At 40.6% G+C, this 24,733-nt stretch overlaps 1 protein-coding gene across 1 annotated transcript in view; it reads left to right on the plus strand.

Moving 5' to 3' along the window:
• Positions 1 to 24,733, plus strand: part of ESYT3 (extended synaptotagmin 3) — a 94,453-nt gene that overhangs the window by 50,153 nt on the left and 19,567 nt on the right. The window contains 10 exon segments of the mRNA XM_020986120.2: positions 1,463 to 1,583; positions 10,378 to 10,548; positions 14,235 to 14,317; positions 15,693 to 15,741; positions 17,099 to 17,188; positions 19,727 to 19,789; positions 19,879 to 19,941; positions 21,813 to 21,881; positions 23,102 to 23,188; positions 23,389 to 23,538. Coding sequence (XP_020841779.1) covers positions 1,463 to 1,583; positions 10,378 to 10,548; positions 14,235 to 14,317; positions 15,693 to 15,741; positions 17,099 to 17,188; positions 19,727 to 19,789; positions 19,879 to 19,941; positions 21,813 to 21,881; positions 23,102 to 23,188; positions 23,389 to 23,538 — 946 coding nt within the window.

Consider the following 24,733-nt stretch of genomic DNA (forward strand, 5'->3'; position numbering starts at 1 on the left):
GTGTGGTTGCGACCCACAGTTTAAGAAGCACTAAAGGGACTGTGAGTGGGAAAAGTTTAAAAAGCCCTGCTCTAGACTAATCATTTATCCTCTCGGACCTCAGTTTCCTCACCTAGAAAATGAAAGCATTGAACTAAATGGCGCCAGAGATCCTTTCCAACCCTAAGTCTATGATCTTATGATTCTATGCCCAATATGTAAATCCTTTAGTCATATTACCCTCAGCCCCAAGGGTGCAACTGAGTTGTAGCAAAGTTCTGAGCTCTCTAAATTTAACATTGCCCCTAGGAGTTATCATGATGCTTGACTACTATGTTATGTATATTCACTATTTGCATGTACTTGTGTACATATTAATTAAGAGCATGCACATATGTATACACTATGCCAAGGACCTCCATAATCCCTATTCATTTTTCTACTGCTCTTTGGCATGAATCAGACCAGGTTTTGAGGAGGGAGGATGTTTAGAATTGTATGAGAACTTCAAAGAGATTGAGTCCAACCCCTCACTTTTCAAATTAGGAAACTGAGGCCCCAGTAAGATTAAATTACTTGCCAGGGGGTCATATGGACAGTAAATATGGAGGCATGGAGGATGTTAGAATAAATTTTCCCAAGGCATCTGTCTTAATATTGAACTCGCTAAAACTACTTTGGCTTAAAGTTACTTTTTCAACTATCTCTTATATAACTTTCATATTCTTAATGTCAGTCATTTTGAATATAAATAGTTCATTATCTATAGTACGGCAAACTGAGGGGCCAAATTGGAAAAATTCAAAATATTTATATTTCACTTTGAAAATTAATCTGATGCCATGCATGGTGGTACATGCCTGTAATCCCAGTTACCCAGGAGGCTGAGGCTAGCAAATCTCTGAGCTGCAGTGAGTAATATGTCGTTTGGGTACCCAGACTAAGTTCAGCATTAATATTATGAGCCCCTAGGAGCCCCCAGGTTAGCTAAGAAGAAACAAATCAGCCCAGGTAGAGAGGGAAGCAAGTTAAAATCTCCTATGCTAATCAGTAGCTAGATGGGCCCTTGAGTAGATTCTATATTTTCAGCCCAGATGAGTTAGGGAGAACTTGTCTTTCCTTTTTTTTTTTTTTAAGGGAAGACAAGTGGAAAGGAAAGAAAAGGAAGGAGAAAGGAAGGAAGAAAGGGAAAGAAAACTTAACCATACCTGTGACACAACATACTCTTTCCCCTTGTGCCCTGATGTACTCCTGTGTCTGGCCCTGTTGATTGGGCAGCTGGCTGTGTCTGTTTGGGGTAAGGGGTCACAAGGCACTACAGATAATCCACAGTTGCAGATAACTGCAAATCAATTTCATAATCGTGACAGCAATGACTGTATTTTGTTTGTAATTCAGAGGGCCGGAGGGTGTGTGGTGTTGAAAGAAAAGCGTATCACTTGTGATGGGCACCATCACAGCCTCTGTTCCTATTGCCCCCCAGTGAAGTGTCGGACAGCATGTTTGAAGACCTCATCGCTGCGTACCTCGTGCTGCCGAACAGAGTGACGGTGCCTGTGAAGAAAGGGCTGAACGTAACCCACCTTCGGTTCCCGCTGCCCTGCGTGAGTGCCCAGCTCAGGCCTTTCCAGAGAGAGGGGAAGGAGAAAGCAGGCCAAAGCCCTTTTGGCCCAAGGCTCTGCGCACAGTGGGTGCTCAGGCCAGGATGGAGTCTGGGCCAGTGGCAGGGGAAGCTGGACAGGGTTTCTCCATATGTAAATTGGGAAGACTCCCTTTTTCGTTCCTTTCTTCATGCAAGGAGTGTTGCAATTTACACAAGACACTGGAGGAGAAAAGCTTCACAAGAAAAGTACTTTTTTCCTTTTAAAAATTTTATTGCAATTTTTTGTTCTTGTATCACCTTTATTTCCCAGATATATCCCTTCATTCTCTCCTAGCTAGACAGCCATCTCTATGAAAAATGAAACAATGAAATACGGATAAAAAGAAAACAAAAAGCAGTGGAGCAGACTAACTAAGCTCATCAACTGCATCGGACAGTGTATGCAGTGTTCCACACCCATAGTCCCCTACTTCGGTAAACAGTGGAGAAAGATGGGTTTTGGCCTTTCTTCTTTTAGAGGCCAAGCTTAATCACTACTTTACAGAATTCAGTTTTATTTTTTCTTTAAATTGTTGTAGACGTATATGTGGTTTTCCTGGTTATGCTTTCTTCATTTGCATCAGTCAGTTTATCTAAGTTTTTCCATGCTTCTATGGATTGGAAGCTACCCTTTAACCTAGAGGACTTTTTTTATTATATGGCCAGAGAGAGGTCTTTCTTTGTGTGGTCATTTGTTGTTGTTCAGTCATTGTCAGTCATGTCCAACTCTTTGTGACCCTGTTTGGGGTTTTCTTGCAAAGATAGTGGAATTATTTGCCATTTCCTTTTCCAGTTCATTATAGAGATGAGGAAACTGAGGCAAACTGGGTTAAATGACTTGCCCAGGGTCACAGCTAGTAAGTGTCTGAGGCTGAATTTGAACTCAGGTCTTCCTGACTCCAGGCTCAGCACTCTGTCCTGTGTGTCACCTTGCTACTCCCTTGTGTAGTCATACTGGTATGTAAACTTGTCCTTTTCTGGCCCCTCTGATCTGCCAGCAAACATGTCTGGGAAGAGAATCTAGTGACTTCCCAGTGAGGGGGTACTGTTTGGTTCACTACCTGGTCAAATTTTAATAAGTGAGAAGCACAGCACACCTGGGCAGGAAAGGAATGAGGAAATGTCTCACAGAGCCTTAAGTTCAATCTCATCTTTCCTCTCTTTGTCCCCTGGACCTCTTTGTTGGGAGGTTGTGAGCTCTGACCCTTGGAGCTATTTAACCATCCTTATACATCCTCAGATTCACTTTCATTAGTCCAGCACAGGTCTTCTCATTCAATACCTATCCCTTGGCAAATATCTCTTTTAATCTCCTTTGCTATTCTAAAGCTACAATTTGTTTTTTTCAATGCTCTATTTACCTTCTCTCAGTCTTGATAGCTGCTTTATTTGTCTTTCTCAGGGAATTTCCTTCTAGGTATCTGAATTCTTATTGGACATCCTTCTTGTTTGTACCATCTGCCTCCTTGCCGAAAATGTGTGCAGTGAATGTTCGTCTTTGGCCGCCATTTTGCCCACTTTAAAATAGCTTTTTGAGTTGCTTCTCCCTCCTCTCAGTTCTCCCGGGTCAAAAGCTCAAGGATGTGGGAACATAATGGAAAGAGCACTAGATTTGTTATCAGAAGATATGGTTTTAAATCTTGCAATTTGCTGGCTATCTTGCCCTAAACAAGTAGTATCACCTTTCTGAGCCTTGGTTTCCTTATTGGTAACATGAAGGGGTTGGACTAGGTAATCACTAATGTCTCTTCCAACTTGAACATTTCTTGAGTATTTGTAGATATGGTTGAAGTTGAAGTCAGGGCAGCCTGAGTGAGATGCACTCCCTACATTGAAGGAGAATTGGACCAGCTGCTTTGGAAGAGGTTTTGTCACCTGCTAACCTAACTGGGTCATCCAATCAGATTCACTTAAACCAGAGAAATTAAACAGCTATCAGCATACAGCTGCTTATTTAAACACCATAGTACCACTGTCTGTTATCCAATATGACAGACATCAAAAGAAAGTTGACAACTTAGATTTTTAAAAAACTTAAGGGGAACTTTTTGAAAAATTAACAGCTTTAAATTCAAACTTCCAACTTACAGTTCTAACAATTGAGCTTAGAATTCAACTCTTCAATGTATTTTTGAGATGATCATTACCCATGTAACTTTTTATATGTCCTCATTCTATATAGCTCTTTTAAAATATATATGTATATATACATATATTTTATTTTTTCCCCATTGCATGTAAAAATAATTTTTAACATTCATTTTTTAAAAATGTTGAGTTTCAAATTCTCTCCCTTCTTCCCTTTCCTCCCCCCTCATTGAGATTCAAGCAATGAAAAATTAAAAAACAATTAAATTAAAATATATCAAGTCCAATATAGGGTGGCAAGTTAGTGTCCCACTAACAATAGGAAGTCACTCCAGGCAGCTAAGTGTCAGAAGAGACAGAATGCTAAGCCTGGAGACAGGGAGTTCAAACCTGGCCTCAGACTCTCACTAGCTATGTGACCCTGAGCAAGTCACTTAACTCTGTTTGCCTCAATTTCCTCATCTGTAAAATGAGCTGGTAGAGAAAATGGCAAACCACTCCAGTATCTTTGCCAAAAAAAAATGCAAATAGAGTCACAAAAGGTTGGATACAACTGAAATGACTGAACAATAACAACTACCCACTGCGCTGCCCATCTTACCTGTTCCAGCATTGATTCTCATTCATATGTGACATGCCACGCTCAATCATGAATTACATGAGCAGTGACCTTACTGCATTTGGCTCAAAATCATAATGATGGGAGAGGACAATATAATAACATCCCTATCTTTCTGAACTGAAATCCACCTCTATGTTTGTATGTGTACCTTCACAACCTCAAATAAGTTTAACCATGCTTGTCACTTTTTAAAGTTAAATTTTATTTTTTCAATCAGCAAAAACCTGTGTTCTCTCCCTCTCCCCACTCAACTGAGAAAGAAAGAAAAATAAAACTGTTACAAACATGTATAGTCAAGCAAAACAAATTATCACTTGTCATTTTTCCTTGTGAATAGAGGAGCAGCCATGGATTTGTGATTTATTCCACCTCTTTCCTGACAAAGATATAATAACCTTCTCTACAAGGGGAAAAAACCCAGTTTCAATTCTGCCTTTGACATTTGCTATGTGACCATAGGCAAGATATTCTGAACCAATTAGGAATATTCAAAAAAAAATTATATCTTTGGACCCAAAGAAAAGTGTTCTTTAATGTTACTGTGTTTAGCCACTTTGATAAAGATTTCTCTTTATTTAAAAGAAAAATCGTAAAGGCCATAGTTCTGATCTACATCTTAAAACTCTGATCTTTGGAATCATGTGACTGAAGCATCACCACCACCTCATGGTAGTTTACCCTTACTGCAGGCAAAATTATCTAGGAAGAAATAAACCACCACTGGCATTTTGTTAAAGTCATGAAATGCCACAATGCCATAGTGAAATGTGGTTTATGATAAAGGTCTCCTAACTAAGTCAGCCTTTTGATACTGTATCTTCAGTGTACTTCCACTTGGCAGGACAAATAAGGAAATATAAGTAGAATTGGCTGATTTAAAAAGAAATTGAATCCATTGGTTCGAAAAGTGTTGGAGGAAAGTAGACAGTCAGGGCTATCACTAGCCAAACAATCCACTCGGTGAGGTTCCCTTCACTCAAATAATAGACATTCTGCCTGAGAGCGATAGAAAAGGCTTCAGACCCCTGCCCTCATCCCCACCCCCAAGGCATTCTTTTTTGCTACTACAGTGGTCAGGCAATGTTTCATGAAAGAGATGGAATTTGGGGCAGCTAGGTGGTGCAGTGGATAGAGCACTGGCCCTGGAGTCAGAAGGACCTGACTTCAAATCTGGTCTCAGACACATAATACTCAACTAGCTGTGTGACCTTGAGCAAGTCACTTAACCCTGATTGCCTTGGGAAAAAAAAAGAGATGGAATTTGATTCAAATAAAAAATATTCATTTGGTATCTCCTATTTATAAGGCACTGAATCTGAACTGCATCTTGGATGGGAAGTATTTAGTTAAGTGTAGAAAATGGGGACAAGATCACTTTAAGGAGAAAAAATGGAATAAGGAAATAACCTTGGACATACCATGTATAACATTCGGTGGTATCAGTAATGGTACTGAACATGTGTATAGCACTTTTAGATTAAAAAAAAAACACTTAATATGCCTTTTATTTGATAGGCAGCAAGGTATTACAATGGATAGAGTGCCAGGCCTAGAATCAAGAAAACTCATCTCCCTGAGTTCAAATTCAGCCTCAGACATTCACTAGCTGTGACCCTGGGCAGGTCACTTAACCTTGTTTGCCTCAGCTTCCTCATCTGTCAAATGAGCTGGAGAAGGAAATGGCAAACCACTCCAGCACCTTTGCCAAGAAAACCCCAAATGGGGTCATGAAGAGTCAGACATGACTGAGAAACAACTGAACAACATTTGATTTGATGAACACAAGAGCCCTATGAACTAATTACTACAAGTATTAACCCCATTTTGCAGATGAAGAAACTGGGTCTCAGGTCACATAACTGCTTCACCCAACTATTAAGTATCTAAGGCAGAATTTGAACCTGGGCCCCCTCTACTTCATAGTTTTTCCCACTGTAACAAATTGCATATCAGTATCCCTTTCTATCTTTTACTAATTACATTTCAATTAGAATCTCGCTGATGTGGTCAGGGAAATATTCCAGGCATTTGAGATTTAGGGAAGCACTTCATGTCATTAACAACCAATATGGAGCTTGTAGCCTCCTATGCAGTGATTATAGTGACATCTATACTACAAGAAAAGTTGAGGGGAGGAAATGGGTTTTTAAGGGAGGCTAGTTGAAATTTAGATATGTTGAATTTGAAGCTATTCAAATAGTAATGGCCAGTGGATGCTGAAATCATAAGAGCATATAATTAGAGGCCATCTGGTCTGCCTGGTCTACCTCCTCCCTATACAAAAGAGGAAACTGAGACATAGAAATGTTAAGTAACTGGCTTATAGTCACATTGTGTGAATCGGCTTTCCAAGGAAGAAATTACGATGAAAAAAGAGCAGAGGACTAAAAAATGAACTTTGGGGTGTGCCTAGTTAGAGGTCTGGAAGAGAAAGACTGGCAGCAAAGGAGTCAGAGTGGAGGTAGAGCTAGAAGAATGTAATGTCATAGAGAAGAAGAGAGAAAGAGCTTTAAAAAGCAGTATAAAATGAGGAAAGGAAAGCACAGTTTTCATAGTATGGTTGGGATGGACAACATGGTTGGTATATATTTGTTGTTCAGTCGTTTTTCAGTCATGTCCAACTCTTCATGATCCCATTTGGGGTTTTCTTGGCAAAGATACTGGAGTGGTTTGCTATTTCCTTCCCCAGCTCATTTTACAAATGAGGAACTGATGCAAAAGTACAAATAATCACACAACTAGTATCTGAGGCCATATTTGAACTTAGGAAAATGAGTCTTTCTGACTTCAGGCTAAACATTCTATCCACAGCGCTACCTAGCGGCCGCTGCTACACATTACTCCTTTCAAAAGTTTGTCAGTGAAGAGATGGAAGAGAAACTAGTTAATAACTGAAGTGGATGAAATAAAGCAAAGATTTTTTTTCAAATAGGGAAGACCCATGAATGTTTGAAGACAGAAGGAAAGGACCAAGGATTAATATCTATGTTTTAGGAATACAGATTTGTATGTGTATGTTCTGTCCACTATAAGAGATGCCTGAGGGAAAAAAAAAAGGTGCCTGAGGAAAAATTCAGGCCACCTCGATGGTTCAGACTGTATGCTATAGGAAGACTACGGTAGATTCTCTCCTAAAACTCCCTTGGAGAATGCCAGACGGCATCTAGGAGATATAATATATCAACATGGTTCTCAAAAGGTTTGTAAACCAATACTCTGCTGTTCAAAACAGGAAAAATCTGGAAGGTGCTAAGACCCTGTTCAGTATCACTGAATTCCTTCTCTACATTAGTGGCCTTTGACTTAAGGTACCCCAGAGACATATGGAGAACTAGCAGACTAGTAACCAAGTAAGCTTTAGAGAAACTGAACTCTGAGAGAACTTTGTAGAATTTCTGGAAATAGAGTCACTTAACAGTAGGGGCTGGGAGAAAGGATAAAAGCCAGAACATCACAGAGTAATTGAGAGCCCAGGATGTTAGGTCACAAGAAGACACCACCAGGACATAGTTTTTTGCTTCACCTACCTTCCCACTCCCAGAAGCACATGGGACAAAGGATCATGGTTTCAAAGGAAGCAATCATGAGCATCAATAAATTACAGGAAGGGAGACTTCCCTGCATGATCATTTGAGAACAATGGGCCATCCCCAGTCATCAGGAGCAGTCCAAGTGCCCACCACTGGTGAAAAATCTGAGGGATGTCAGGCTAGAAAGAACTTGTGAAGCATCCCAAAATAGAAAAAAAAATGGACTGCCTCCACCCCTCTTTCATTAAATAGGACAGAGGTTCTTAAATACTTTTGTGTCATGGATCCCTTTGGAAGCCTGGTGAAGCATATAGAACCCCTTCTCATAATAATGAGTTTTAAATGCATATAATAAAATGGATAGGATTACAAAAGAAAAATTATATTGAAGTCATTATTAAAGTATTTTTAAAACCCAACTTTATGGACCATAAGAACTCCTTATTAAAGAAGGTGAGCACAAAAATTTTAATTTTTAAAAAATTAAAAATTTTAAGGTCTACACCATACAGAGAATAACAGTTGCTCCTCAGAAAGCCCTAAAAGAACCAGAAACTGGCTTAGGACTTTACTCAGAGAACCAGAAACTAAGTCTCCAAGCCCTTGGTTTTCCTCATATACATGTGATTTAGAAAAGAGCATTAAGATAACCATCAGTCAGTCAGTAAGCATTCATAAAGTGCCCACTATGTGTCAGGCACTGTGCTAAGTACTAAGGATACTAAGAAAGGCAAAAGACAACTCTGATGGAGTCAATCGGACTAGAACCAGTCTCTAACCTGTGGCTGGAGCCAAACAAAGCAGGCTAAAGACAAGAGAGTCAGGAATCAAACAGAAGTTTAATTAATTTCAGAGTGAGGAAAAGGCTGGCAAATGGAAGTGCTCCTGAGGAGGGCTTGACATGCTGAAGCAGGGGTAGGGCTTAGAAGCCTGAAAACCACAAAAAGACTGAAACCAATGCAATCATTTGAGGGTCTTGAGTAAACAGTCCCCACAGCAGGCCCATGCATGCACTATCTTTGGGACAACACAGGTGGTTCTGGGGTCCTGTGGGAATAGTCTCCAAGTTATTAGACTTGTGGAGTCTTGTAATCGTCTCAAGTTGTAGGGGTCATTGAGCCTTGTGATCATTCAGCAGGGTATGGAACCATAGTTAGCATGCCAGGAACAGGAGTGCAGCCCCTGGTTTGGTTCACTTAGCAGTTATAAGCACAGGAATTCAAGAATTGTTAGTGTGTGAGGAGATTTTGATTGATCACTTTCTGCTGTAGCGTGTTGGCTGCTTCCGGCTCTCGGGTCCCTGGGAAATAGGGTACACATATCAAAGCATTACAAAAATCATACAGTTTTGCCAGAGATGAGTGTAAAAGATTGTTGTTATGCCAAACTCAGGGCACAGCTAGCTTGCTGAGCATTAGCTCTGGAAAACAGGGTATCTCCTAGTATCTTGACAAGTTCATAGTCAGTGAGAGACAACATGAAAACAACCACAGACAAATAAGATATATGCAGGATAAAGTGGAAATAATTAACAGAAGGAAGGGATTAATGTTAAGGATGACCAGGAAAGGTTTCTCTTAGAAGGTGGGATTTTAGCTGGGATTTAAAGGAAGCCAGAAAAGCCAAGAAATAAGAGAATTCCAGGCATGGAGGACAGCCAGTGAAAATTCCTGGGAAAAAACAAGTATACATTAAGCAGTCATACTTTGCTAATTCTTAGATTTCTACATTAAGGTAGTAAATCCCCCTTTGGGTTAGGAGACAAAGATAATAACCATTATGGCCCTTTTGTATTGTAATGATAAATGTGTCCTGTATTCAACCAATTTATCAACTAGTAAACATGATATTTGACCTGCAGAAGACCCAAATAGAATCATTTTTTTCTTTCATTTTCCTATAATGTCCAACTCTTTCTGACGCCATTTGCAGTTTTCTTGGCAAAGATACCAGAGTGGTTTTCCACTTCCTTCTCCAGCTCATTTTACAGGTACGGAACTGAGGCAAAGAGGGTTAAGTGTCTTGCCCAGGGTCACCCAGCTAGTAAGTGTCTGAGGCCAGATTTGAACTCAGAGGGATGTCTTCCTAACCCCAGGCCTGGCACTCTATCCAGTGCACCACCTCACTGCCCCAAAATATAAATATGAAATATATAATCATGGAGTCATATAATATATAGATGGAAGGATTTACAGAGATGAACTAGTCCAATCTTATCATTTTATGTGAGGAAACTGAGGCTCAGAAAGTTAAAATGATTTGTCTACCATGTGATGTCTTAATTAAGTATTAAATAAGTGTTAAAATAAATTTAAAGTCCTGAAACATCAGATAATGGCCAACGTGTGCTGGAGATGTTGGGAGAGAAGCCACCCTGAGTTTAAAATTTTGCTGTGTTTTAACCACCTCCAGATATTTGAGAATTGATGTAAGAATCAAATACTGGGAGATACTTCCTAATTGCTTTGTTTTTTAAAGAGTTTCTGTCCGCTTGATGTGGGGGTGGTGTTTTTCAGGGAGTTATCAGAGTTCGCTTGTTGGAGGCTGAGAAACTAGAGCGAAAGGATGGTTTCCTGGGGTTGAAAGGCAAGTCAGATCCATACGCCCTGGTGACTATTGGCCTCCAGAATTTCCGGAGCAAGACTGTGTACAGGAACTTAAACCCTACCTGGAATGAAGTTTTTGAGGTAAGAGTGTCCTCAGAATCTTACCGTTCATCTCACTCTTTAATCTTCTAGGTCTGATTCTGTCTTTCCAGCTCTCTATGTCTTTCTGCCTCTCACTGTATCTTGCATGGGAACATCTGGCCCTTAGAAAAAGTGTAGGTGAAGTTTGCTTAGGATTCTTCCTTTCTCTCTCCCCTCTCCCATGCTCCTGATGCCCATATGTGATCCTCTATCTAATAATTATACTACTAGCTAACATTTATACAGCACCTAATGTGTGCCAGGCACTAAGTGCCTTATATTATCTTATTTGATCCTCATAACAACCCTGATTGGTAAGGGATATTATTATCCCCACTTTACAAATGAGGAAACTGAGGCTAACAGAGGTTTAGTGACTTATGAAGTGTCACACACCTAGTAAGTGGCCAAGGATGCATTTGAACTCAAGTCTTCTAGATTTCAGGTTTGATGCTATATCCACTGTGCCACCTAGCTGCCCAGTGTTTCCCAGAGGACTTGCTTTTCTGAGTTGCGTTCCATATTCTGGATCACTCCCAGATTTTTTTTTAAGTCCTTGACCCTATCCCCATCTTGCTATCCTTATAACTTTCCTAACCAATATTTAATAGCCTCAGGGTTCTGACCTCTGCTTTTCAATGTCATAGCTAGCTAATCTGATTAAACTAATGCTTGTATATTAATGGGAGAGGCCTATCCTTTCCCCCTGCGATGTTTGGACTTTACAATAATTTCTGCTTTTGTTCCCTAACCCAGAAAAATTGGACTAGGTGACCTCTGAAGTCCTAGCCAGCTCTAAATCTATGAACTTGTATAAAGAATTTGTGACCAGAGAGAAAGGTAGTAGCCAGTAGGCCAGGGACAGAGTTGTGAAGTAGACACAATTTACTTTCCTTGTCCTCTGTCTCCCCCTTTTTATTTTTATTAACTCTTTGGACCCTCTTGAGGCCACCTGCTTTTAACACTTTGTGCCCTCCTCACCATCAAAGGGTGTGATGCCTGTGTAATTTATAGCATGACTTTCATGGAGATTCACAAAGCGATAAACAACCTTGAGAGTCTGTCTGGTCCTACCCTATCCTTTCATGAGACTGGTTGACCAGACCATCCAAGAGAAAGCTAGCTGTCCTCTTCCTGAAAAGCCTCACCTCCCTCAGCCACCCAAACCACTTTCAAGCCATAAGAGTTAAGGAGTTCTTTCATGACCAGCCCAAAGCTCTCTTGCCTAAAGGAAGTTTCAGTAAGTAGGAGATGCAGGAGGACTTCCTGATATCAGAACTTTACTATACTGGATGAATGGGGCTGCTGGCTGGCCTTGGGTCAGTCTCACCAGGCTGCCATATTGTCTTTTTCAGAGGCAGGAGTAGGCCAATGTATCCTGAAGTATTGACATAGGGCCAAAATATCAAGATACTTTAGAACCAACATTTGGAGGTGACCCAAGGGGACAGGTTTGCCAACCACTGAACACCGAAAGCTGGCACAAGGGAGAGTGTGGGATCGGGGATCATTGCACAATACTGGACTGGGCTTTGACAGCTATTGTATGGTCATAAATTTGGTTTTATTTCTTCCTCATGCTCTGTGGGAATATCAAACTTCTGGAGGACACCAGCACTTTATCCCTTAAATCCTTTTGTTCTTCTCCCAAGAATTTTTGCATTTTAAGCCTCTTCTCTTATTGTAGAATGAGAGCTATTTTTTCTTGTCTAAGGAATGTCAAACATTAGCCAGTTGTTTGTTTATTATGTGACTGGTGAGAAAGCCAAGCAATATTTTGTGAAGCAGAGAGCCCTCTCTGACTGAAATCCAAGGGCACAGGGCCTTATTCAATTCAATTCCACAATGCCTACTACATTCCAGGCACTAAGTAAGTTCATGGGTATAAAAAGTTGAAAATCAACAGTCCCCCGCTCTCAAAGAGTGTATAATCTAATGAGGACAGGATACAAATGGACATGATAAAAACTAGAATGTGCTTGGGGCTAAGCAGAGATCCAGACAAGTGAAGCCAAGTCAACAAGCATTAGTAATATAAGCAGAAACAAAGACAGTCCCTGCCCTTATGTTCCGGGAAAATAATATACAGGGGCAGCTAGGTAGTGCAGTGGATAGAGCACCGGCCCTGGATTCAGAAGGAGCTGAGTTCAAATCTGGCCTCAGACACAGAACGCTTACTAGCTGTGTGACCCTGGGCAAGTCACTTAATCTCATTGCCTAGCCCAAAAAAAAAAATTTTTTTTAAATTGTTATATATAAAAGCAAGTTGAAAAGTGTGTGGAAGGTGGGGATGATAGAGAAGGTGTAGAGGATCAGGAGTGGAGCCTAGAGAGAAATGAAGACATGACTCATCTGGTTGTTTTCCTTAAAATGGAGGTTCTGAGAAGAACCAGCCAATCAGAGGAAGGGACTGCAGAGTAGTATGTACTTCCAGCATGAGAAGTCATGAATACAGTGAATTTACAGAGTGTGGCCATGTTAAAGAAAATTAAGTCTTGGGAATAGAACCTTTCTTATCCAAGAATGAGTTCATTTGATCTGACTGGAGGGAAAGGGGCAGGATTTGAATACACAAAGCAATCTGGGGCTTCTATTGATCATGCCATTAGCTATCCTACCTACCTTGCCTGTGTGGGGTGAGTCCTGCAAGTCTGTGAGGCTTCTCCCTCCTCCCACTCAGCAGATCTTGATCACTGGGGGAAATCAGCAACACAGAGACTGATTGCAAATAAATCCTCTGAGAGCTGCTATTCACTTTGTCCTCTGTGACTCTCTCATCAGCTGATAGATGACACCATCATCAGAATTTCTGATCTAGAATCATAAAATGTTAAGGCTGGACGGGACCTTAGACATCATAAGATCACAGAGCAAAACCTGAGAGGTCATCTAAGGTCCCCTAACCCCATCGTGCAGAAGAAACTGAGGCCCTGAGGGGAGGTAGATGTCCCAAGTTCAGGTAGCTAGTTGGTGACTATCCTTCCTCCTTGTTAAGATGACTATGACCCTTTTGGATACTCTCCCTTGGAAAAAAGAATCCTAGAGGGAGAGTTAGGTTACCCAATATCTCTTCCTCTCTGCCCACATCCTCCATTCTCCAGAAATAGGAACCCTCATTTTCTTTCCCCTTGTCTTTGTCATTTCTCCCCTATTCCCATCTGCAACCAGGATAGAAGTCTTCTAGAAAACAATGGGACATGGACATAGGGACATGAGAGAAAATTTGTTTCTGAGGAAAGTAATTTTTCTTCGTCTGTGTAATGAAGGGGTTGAATCAGCTGGTCCCTAAGGCCTCCACCAGCTCTAAATCACATGATCTCACTTTTCCTAGGGGAAGTTACCTGTCAGCAGTTAATTGAGCCCTAGACATCCTTACTAGTGCCTGGCATTAGAGGTAGGATACCACAGCTTTGGGGAAGGCATCTTGGTTGCCCTAGGCTGCCTTTCCAAGAAGAGATTATCTCCATATACTTTGTAAAGCATGCAGACCTTTTGTGAAATAATCATCCCAGATAAACCAAAATGGTGTTAAGTATTAATGATGAGAACTGCTGTTAGGCATGTGAGTAAGGGGTGGGGGAAGGTGAGATCTGTTTTCCTTCCACTTACCAGGGAAGTTGCTACAAATCCTGAGGATACATCATCTCTCCATTGCACTGCCAAGGAAACTTTCTCTCTTTCTGAAGTTTATAGTTTATGAAGTCCCGGGGCAGGACCTGGAAGTGGATTTGTATGATGAAGATACAGATAAAGATGACTTTCTGGGCAGGTGAGGATAACTCTAGAGTGGGCCCATAATGGCAAACTTCCTTTAATTAGGCTAACTACCACTTCAGGGGTACCAGGCTATTGGGCTGAGGAGCTCAGGGACTTAAATTTCTGCTTCCCTCTTCTGCCATTAGAAAACTATACCATCTGTGAGGCTTGGTGATTTTACTTGTAATCTCAGCTACTGGTAAAGCTGAGGCTGGCGGATTTATTGAGTCTGGGAGTTCTGGGATGCATAAGGGCTAAAGCCAATCAGGTGTCTGTGCTAAATCTAGCACCAGTATGACAAATCAGTGGGAGGAAGGAGGACACTAGGCTGCCTAAGGAGGGGCAGAAGGGCTCAGATTGGAAATAAGGCAGCTCAAATTTCCATGACAATCAGCAGGGGGGTCAGGCCCTTTTGAGGGGCCCCCTGCACTTCCAGCTTGGACAAGATAGGAAGACCTAATCTCAAAAAAATAAATAAATAAAAATCCAACCCTATAACCTTCAACTCCTGGGACGTTTCACACATCTCCAGTATCCTGTTCTCTACCTCCAAAGTGTCTTGACTTTTAAAAAAAAACCCTAAGGTAATTATCCCCTAATTTCCTGGACCTCAGTTTCCTCATCTGTAGAATGAGGGAGGACTAGGTGTCTTCTAACCTTCTAGTTCTTAGTGTATGATCCCACCCCCCTACCCTTATGCATCGCTGCTACATGAGGGTCTCTAGGTTAGTACAAATGAGTGGTGCTTCTGGCCTCATAGAAGACCTGCTTCCTGGATGCCTGTGGTCTTAAGAGTGCAGCCAACCCAGCAATTCGTTGCCAAGCCCACTTGTACATGAGGACTATTGTGTGAATTTAAATGAATATTTGTATGAAACTTGCCTGAGCTTTTATTTCACAAGCATATTTGGAGATAAGATGTGACCACTTTGCAAAATTACTTTAGCATAGTCCTTTGTACCTTCTCAGCCTTCCCTTATTTTTTTTATTTGTTCAGTTGTTTTTCAGTCATGTCCAACTCTTCGTGATCCCATTTTGGGTTTGTTTGTTTTGGGGTGGGAGCAAAGATTTCTTGGCAAAAGAAGTGGTTTGCCATTTCCTTCTCCAGCTCATTTTACAAATAAGGAACTGAGGCAGAGTTAAGTGACTTGCCCAAGGTCATAAGTTTCTGAGGCTGGATTTGGACTCATGAAGATGAGTCCTCCTGATTCTAGTTCCAGTGCTCTATTTGTGTACCACCTAGCTGTACCCTTCCCTCACTACAATCAGCCAAAGGCAGAAAGTGAGGAGTGAATCTGTGGTGAAGAGAAACTAGCAGTTTAAGGGGGAAAGGGCCAAGGTCTTCAGGAGCCTGAAATAGATCACCAAAGTTCCTTTTTGTCTTCCAGCCTCCAGATCAACCTTGGAGATGTCATGAAGAACAGTGTGGTGGATGAGGTAAAGTCTTTGTCTTGGGTCCCATGGTATGACTCAGAGTCAGGACAGGCCAGCAGCCCAGAGATAAATAACCTTTCTCCCCCTCCTCTTGTAGCCCTCCAACCTAACAGTGGGTATAGTCTTAGAAGTGGGTTATGGGGTGGGCCCAGTTACTTCAGTTTAACTGGCATGACCCTTTGCTGCTGAGACAGACACATATTTTGTCCCTATTTCCTATAAGCATAGCCTATTGCAAATAGGTGCAAAGGGTTCTTAACCTAGGGTCCATGAACTTTTTGATAACTGTTTTTCAATATAAGTGGGTTCCTTGGTAATCCTATGTAGTTTATATTATTTATTTAAAAACCTTCTAAGGAGTTGCAAGATTGCCAAAGGGGTACACAACACACACACATACACACACACACACACACACACACACACACACACAAAATTAAGCTCTGCTTTAGTAGAAATATCATTGGGAAAGTTGCCAGGAACACGTGCTCATGCTCACACTCGCTCCTTCTATTCTTTTTTTTTAATTTGAATTCCATATTTTTTCTCTCTCTCCCCCTACCAGCACCATTGAGAAGGCAAGCAATATTATATCAGTTATAGATGTGAAATCATGCAAAATATATTTCCACATTAGCCATGTTGCATGAAAAAGAAAGTAAAACAATTATCCTTCAATCTGCACTCAGAGTTCATCAGTTCTCTCTCTCGAGGTGGAGAGCATTTTTTATCTTGAGTCCTTTGGAATTGTCTTGGATCATTGTATTGATCAGAGTGGTTAAGTAACAGGGGCCATTCTTAAGTCTTGCAAAGCTCTGTGTTGAAACTAAACATAAGACAAACACAGAAACAGTTAAGTAGTTGTCATATTATATGGGAAAACTGAGACTTTGCAAAATGACTTGCCTAAGGCCACACTGGTAGTAAGTGGCTGAGACAGGATTCAACGCAGGTTCTCTGACTCTCACTCTAGTTCTTGTTCTACAGCACCATACTACCTGTGTACAGAGGTCCAAGAAGAGTGCATGTTAGGCATGGGAAGGAAGGAAAGAGCTTTTAAATTACTTACTTGCTTTACTAAAAGGAAAAGAACCTATTTAGAGTCCTAACCCTCAGTAGATTTTTTTTCCTTCTTGGGATCACAACTCCAAATCACTGAGTTGAAAGCCCTTCCTTGAAGTTGCTATAATGGGCATCTTGTTCTCTTTCCCAAGATCCTCTAGCAGAAGTCAAAGACCTCTGCCTGAGATGCAGTGGCCAGTGTATTCTGTCATTCTGTCAAGTTGGGGAGGACTCACAGCATTGATCTGGTAGTAGGAGTATCTCTGATGTGATGTATTTCCTACCCTTTTCTTCGCAGTGGTTTGTCTTGAACAACACCACAAGTGGCCGGCTGCACCTGAAGCTTGAGTGGCTTTCCCTGACCACCTACCAGGAAGTCATAGCTGAGGTGAGTGTGGCAGGTGTGATGGCTTAACTGTCTGAGCACCTAACCCCTTCCCTGCTGCACCTATCCCAGGTTCCCAACCAAGAAAACCCATGCAAAATTCAAATTTGTAAAACTTGAAAGACCATTGTCCTGGTCACCCACCTTCTAGGTAGGCTTCTGAATTTGAATCAGCCCCACTGGACAAATGGGAAGTGCCATGAGAGAGGTAATAGGATTATTATGTCCTCTAAAGATAGCATAAATTTGTAGTATTTAGAAATGGAAGGAATTTTAGAGATCAACTCACTTAGTCTCCTTATTTTACATGTGAGTAACCAAGGTCCCCAGAGGCTAAGTGACTTACCCTAGGTCACACAGGTAGTAAGTAACAAAGCTGGGAGTCAAGCCTAGGTCCTCTGACTCCAAATTCAGTGTTCTTTGTGTGTCATATTGTTTGGAAAGGACATACCCTTTGATCTCTGATTCTATTTCTTCTACCATCCCTAAATGATCTTTCCCTTTTTGAGATAAATATAATCTATTTACATAATCCTCTCCCTTGTTACTTATCATCTACTAACAGCCAAATCACACTGCCAGATAGTCTCAATCATTACAGTATTTGCTCCTGATTTTTTTCGTACTTATATCTTCCATCTTTGTTGGAGATTTCAGTTGTTCATGGTGAATAACTCTGACCACCCAATTCTTCAACCTATTTGAGTCTCCACCCCCACCCCATTGTGGCCACCTACTAGTCGGATCATATCTTAAGCTTTGTCATTTTTTGGAATTTCTCTGTTTTTCAGAACTGAAATTTTGACATTCTACTCTCTGACCAGACCTTCCTTTCCTTCCACTTCTCTCTCTCATACACACTGACCTCCTTTTTGTCCTTACTATATACCTTCAGTCCTTTGACCCACCCCTCCTCTCCCAGGTCATCTCTCCCACTGACTTCACTTAATCTCCTTAATTCTAGCAGGCTAGCTCCTAACAGGTTTAGAGAGATTAGACTCTTCCCTATTCTTTTATAAACAACTTCTACTGATACCTCTCCCTGCCCTATCCAGCAAGCCATCCCTTGTAACAAGATAATAATAATAATAATAGTAATAATTTTTAAAAGAGATCTAAACCAACCAACACATCATCTGGGTCTGATAGAAGATATAATGTTTCGTACCCGTAGCCTCCCATCACTGCAAGGAAGGGAGCAAGGTATATTTTAGTATCTATTCTCCCGGGGTTAAGTTTGATCACTGTAACACAGAGTTCAATTTTGTTGTGTTTTTTTTTTACATTGTTGTAGTGTGTGTGTGTATAACAGGGAGGGGGAAAGAGAAGTAGGGAGGCAAAGATAGAGAGAAGGAGGAAGACAGAGACAGAGAAACATTTTCCTGGTCCTGCTTAATTAATTCTACATTACTTCACATGAATCTTACTTTAATTCTCTGAATTCTTATTTTTATAGAGCAGTACTATTCCATTTCATTCATGTAACACAAACTGCTTAGCCATTCCCCAATCAGATTTGCCCTAATCTTTAAAAAAAAAAAGAGAAAAACTTGTAATATACTGTTTTAAGAGCAATGACATTTTCCCGTTTCCTGCCCAGAGAACCATTACTTACAACAAAGAATAAAGGGAGGGGGGAGACAAGGAGAATCATGTTGTTATTGTTTAGTCATGTCCTATTCTTGGTGACCCCATTTGGGGTTTTCTTGGCAAAAAACTGGAATGGTTTTCCATTTCCTTCTCCAGCTCACTTTACCAATGAGGAAACTAAGGCAAACAGGGTTTTGTGATTTGCCCAGGGTCACAGAACTAGTGAGTGTCTGAGGACAGAGTTGACTTCAAGCCCAGTGCTTATCCACTGTACTACCTAGCTGCCACCAATACATTTTTTTTAAAAAGTTTTAAATTTTAAAAAAAAGCTGTCATTATACACAGTAATCCACATCCATAGTCATGACCTCTGCAAAGAAGTGAGAGGGTGCCTTCTCATATCACTTCTTTGGAGCTAGGCTCTGTAATTATGATTTCACAACATTCAGTTTTGATTGTTTTATTGTTATTGTTTCCATTTACATTGCTGTATACATTGTGCATATTTTCATCCTGGTTCTGTTTTATTGTTAATCCATTCATGTAAGTCCTCCCCGTGGTTCTCTATTCATCAGACATTGTTGCTTACAATGCAGTAGAATCCTATTACATTCATGTGTCACCATTTGATTAACCGTTCCCAAATCAGTGGGAATTCTCTCATTTATTGAGGAAAATGCTGCAATCTCCCCTCGCCCCTGTCAGTGCTTCACAGTCCTCACTACTGGGAAGTTCTTCCTGAGTCTAACTTCATTTCCTCCATGTTTTAGCCCCCCTCTACACACACATAGAGAATAGTTGGTTATGGAGTAGCAGATACCTACAACTTCCTGATCCAAGACCCCTGCTACTAGATTAATGCCCCTTTGCAGAAGTAGCATTCTCCAGGATCATTATCTGTCCTGTTTCTTGTGTAGTTTTTCAAGAGTTACTGTTTGTCTTTGTCTACAGGACCCCAGTGGCCTCTCAACTGCCATCCTTGTTGTCTTCCTAGAAGGTGCCTGCAATTTACCAGTGAGTAAGAAAAGTAGCTGAGTGCCTTCTTTGAATATATTTTTCACACATCCATGAGGGTAACTCTTATTTTTCTACCTTCGCTGTAGAGAAATCCTTTCGAGTATATGAATGGTGAATATAGAGCCAAGAAACTGCCCAGGTGTGCCAGGGTAAGTGCTGGCATCCAGCTCTTCCTTTGAAAATGTAAAAGTTATGGATACTTTTGTTTTCCCTCTTGGCCAGAGTAAGACTGAGACCAGGATCCAATGAAGTCTTTGCTCAATCATTAAGCAGATATTTATTAAGCTTCCATTGTGTGCTCTACACTTTAGTTCAACAAACAGACATTTGTGTTTGTTATGCAGAAGACCTGTCCAGGTTCTGGGAAGATATCAAACTTTGATAAGACCCAGTCTCTACACTCCTGGAGTGTGTTGTCTAGTAGAAGGACAAAATACATGAACAGATAAATACAAAATAAGTAATACATGATAAATACATTAGAAAACTTCAAGAAAGATTGTGATATGGGATCAGAATGTGAAAGTCATTATCAACAGGGTGAGTGGGGAGGAGGGGAAATCGAGGAAGGCTTCAAGGAGGAGGCAGTGTTTGAGTTAGGCTTTAAGGATGGGTAGGAGTTGAATAGATAAGGAGGGAGGACACTCCAGGCCAGGAAACAGCATGAAAAAAAGCACAAAGGTAGAAGAATGCAGGGTGTGTTTAAAAATGAGACTGCACAAGCTTGGTTGTCTACCCATCTCTAGCTTTGCCTCCAATTCTCCAAATACTTGCCTGTCTTCTGCTCTTTTTCCTTAAGGGTCCCAGAATCCTAACTTGTCTTCAGGCTCAATAACAATATTTGCCAGGTCACTTGTAAGAGTGAAAGTATTGTTTACCTAACTGAGTGTTTGAGGAAGGAAAGACTGGGAAATTGGATAAGTCAGGGTGAAAGCAGTGAGAGCTGCTTAACAGTATTAAATGATAACTGGCTATCAGAAGAATAATTCTATAAGCTCCAGGAATGTTACCTATGGAAGACCTCAAAGATTGTCATTAACAAATCACCCTTACTTTCTCTTTTGATTTTTTTTTTAAATTTTATTGAGGCATTTTGTCTTTATGTTGGGGGGGGCACTTGGGAAGAAACATCCATCCCCCTTCCAGATTGACCCCTTCCTTTTGACAAAGAATAACAGTTAAAACCATCTCATTCAGGGACTGTATCTGAAAGCATATACAACATTTTATCCCAGATGTTCTTAGCTTTACTGCTTCAAAGAGGGAAGTATATTTAATTACCAATTTATTATCTGAGCTCTTCCTTGGTTTTTTAATTACTCAGAGTTCATTCATATTCCTTTTAGTGATCATTTACACTGTTGTAGTCGTTGTATACTGAATATTTTCATTAAGCTGGAACCAATTACCACATTTCCCATAGTTATAACTTCTGATAATGTGAATTTGAAGACATGCAACCACTTCTCGCATCAATCAAAACCTAGCTGTATTATTCTCCTGGTTCTCCTTGTTTCACTCTGCATCAATTCATAAAAGTCTTCCCATGCTTCTCTGAATTCCTTATATTTGCCTTTTTCTACTACACTACTACACTACTGTTCCATTACATTCATATGCCCTAGTTTCTTAAGCCATTCCCTGGTCTAAGGGTGCTTTGTTTCTAGTTCTTTGCTACCATGAAAAATGTTGCTATGAATATTTTGTTATATATCCAGGTGTGGGGAACCCATGGCCTCAAGACCACACAACTTAATGAAGTTTGGATTTAGTCAAAGAGCCACACTTGAGGACCTAGAGGGCCATATGTGGTCTCAAAGCTGCAGGTTCCCCACCCCTGTTTTGATCTTTGTTTTGTCTTTGACTACTGTGAGATGGTCTTTGCCTGAGAATGGATTTGTCAGAATGGACAATTTAGTCACTTCTCCTGAATAGTTCCAAATTGAAATCCAGAATGGATGGTATAATTCCCAGCTCCACCAATGTGTTTCAGAGTTCCTTTTGATTCTTTTGTTCACAGAACAAGATGGACAAAGACCCCTCTGCCTATGTCAAGATGTGTGTGGGTCAGACAACTCAGACAAGTAAGGTAGGAGTGTGCTATAGCAATTCCATCTGAGCTGGAGAGCAGAGAAGTCCATCATTTTATGCTATTCTGGCACCTAAGAACCATGATTATTTCTATGTGAGAACTGTCTGCATGAAAACAATTTTTGCCACAGAAAGGTGAATTACATCTTTACTGCAAGGTGGCTTGAAGGATTTATTTTTTCCTTTTCCTTTATTTTTTCAACTTTAAAAATATTTTTATTTAAAGCTTTGAGCTCTAAATTCTATCCCTTTCTTCCTACCTTCCCTCCCTCTTCCCTGAGATGATAAGCCATCAGATATAGGTTATACATGTGTAATTATGTAAAACATTTCCATATTAGTCATTTTATACAAGAAGACTCAAATAGAAGAAAAAAATTAAAGAAAATGAAAAATAGCACGTTTTAATCTGTACTTAAATAATATTAGTACTTTCTCTGGAGGTATATAGTAAGCTTCATCATTAGTCTTTTGGGATTGTCTTGGATCATTTTATTCCTGAGAATAACTAAGTTATTCACAATTCTTCATTGAACGATATTGCTGTTACTATGTATAACGTTTTCCTGGCTCTGTTCACATCACTATGCATCACTCAGTTCATGTAAATCCTTCCAGATTTTTCTGAAATCATCATGCTTGTCATTTCTGATAACACAGTAATATTCATTACAATCATATACCACGGCTTGTCCTTTTCCCAGTTTATGGGCATCCCTTCAATTTCCAGTTCTAAGCCACAACATAAAGAGCTGCTATAAATATTTTTGTACAAATAGGTCCTTTTCCCTTTTGTGAATGTCTTTGAGATATAGATCGAACAGTGGTATTGCTGGGTCAAAGGGTATGCACAGTTTTATAGCCCTTTGGGCTATAAACTTTTGAAATAAGACCCATATTAATCAGTCTGCCCCAGTGTTTGTCTGCAGTGGTAGACGAAGCTGAGAAGGAACATCTCAATAGATTTCGAGAAGTGTGTTTCCCAAGATCAGTGGTTGAAGATCACATTTAGGACAGACTGTTGTGGAGAGCAGGAACAGGTCAGAGGGATGCTGCTGGCAAGGTATCTCCCTTCTCACTTCACCCAGGAAATTTTGTGTCTGAAACCTATAATAGTTTCAAGAGTAGTTATGCACCTGAGCCTGGATAATCTGGAAGAGGATAGCTAAACACCTGAGTGATGGAGAGCTGGCTTGACTAGGTTTTCTTTGTTCACAGACATGTGCCAACAGCAAGGATCCTGTCTGGAGCCAGGCCTTCACGTTCTTTGTTTACAGCGTGGCGGCAGAACAGTTATATCTGAAGGTTTGCTTGGGTTTCTGCTTAGACTCTTACAGAACAAAACCAAGTTTCTGGTAATGTCATGTTTTCTGACAGCATTCTTAGAAGGGTCAAGATGCTAATCCCCATTTGTGGTTGTTCTTCTGTGTTAGGTCAATGGGAGATGACAGACTTAGTTTGGGGAGCCACTGAGAGTTGCTTTTTCTGACCACTGTTCTCTCCAGGTGATTGACGATGACCAAGAATGTGCCCTGGGCATTCTGGAGCTTCCCTTGAGCCAGATCCTCACCTATGCAGACATGACCATTGAGCAGCGATTTCAGCTGGACTGCTCTGGCCTGGATAGCCTCATCTCCATGAAGCTCGTACTTCGGGTAAATTTCCCTCTTTCCTGCTTCATCTGGACTGACATCCTGTCTATATGAGGAAGCTTTCATTGAGTGCCTGCAACATCCCCACTGCACAGCACCTGGGGAGATACAAAGAAAGCAAAATGGAAATTGCGGATCCTCAGAGAGCACCTGGTCTAGGGAAGCAGAATGGGCCTAGGCAGCAGTTCTCCAAGTATGATTCAGGATTCAAAAGTCCACAAGGTCATAACTATTTTCATAATAATCCTGAGATATTTTAATTTAAAATATGATAAATATTAATAGATTTAACTCAGGTAAACAAAAATTCTTTGGTGGGGGGATTGGGGAAGAGGATTACTCAATAATTTTTAGGAATATAAAAGGGTCCTAAGATGAAAACATTTGAGAATTGCTGGTCTGGTGGAAAGGATCTGGGGATGAGAAATCAAGATATCCTGGGTTGTAGTTTTGGCTCTATTCTACCACTATTTGCCAACAGGGTATAGAGGTAAACTTTACCTCAGTTTATTTATCTATAAAATAGACCTAATCATACTGTTTTCATGAAGCTATCTAAAATGTCCATTTAAAAAGTTGAGTTTCATACTTTCATGGATTTCCTAGCCTAATGGGGAAGACATGGTCTCTGCTCTTGGAGAGATTTTGGAACTAAATAGGAAAAATAGACTAGACACAGGAGAAACAAATTTCATTACCCTCTTTATACTATAGCTTCCAAGTTGCTGTGTAGGTAATCTTAAGTGCAAAGAGGCATCCTATTAACCAAAGGGCATGTGACCTTTGAGGATAGGGAAGATGCTGCCTCCATTTTTCTAGGAGAGTCAGAGGAATTCTTCTAACTTGAAGCTATATACTTGCCTTTCTTCCACCATTGATTGCTACCTTACCATGGGAATTCTCCAGCAGTGAACAATTTGATGCTTAGCAAGCTGAGCTCTGCTGAACAAACAGAGAAACTGCTGGAAAGAGAAGCATTTAATGAAACGAGCAGGCATATAGACTTTGGGGAAATTTTTTAGTTCCATAACAAACATACAAATTCATCAAAATTACTTCTGTAAATGACAAATATAATTCTTAATAACCTTAAAGATACAAGACACAACCATTCCTGGGAGGAAACATGTTACAGCAGGAAGAACATGGGCCCAGGGTCCTGGAGTTAGGGTAACTAGGTTCAGATCCCACTTCTGAT

Source organism: Phascolarctos cinereus, unplaced genomic scaffold (assembly GCF_003287225.1).
Source record: "Phascolarctos cinereus isolate Bilbo 61053 unplaced genomic scaffold, phaCin_HiC Scaffold_726;HRSCAF=1367, whole genome shotgun sequence".
In the NCBI taxonomy this organism is placed as follows: domain Eukaryota; kingdom Metazoa; phylum Chordata; class Mammalia; order Diprotodontia; family Phascolarctidae; genus Phascolarctos; species Phascolarctos cinereus.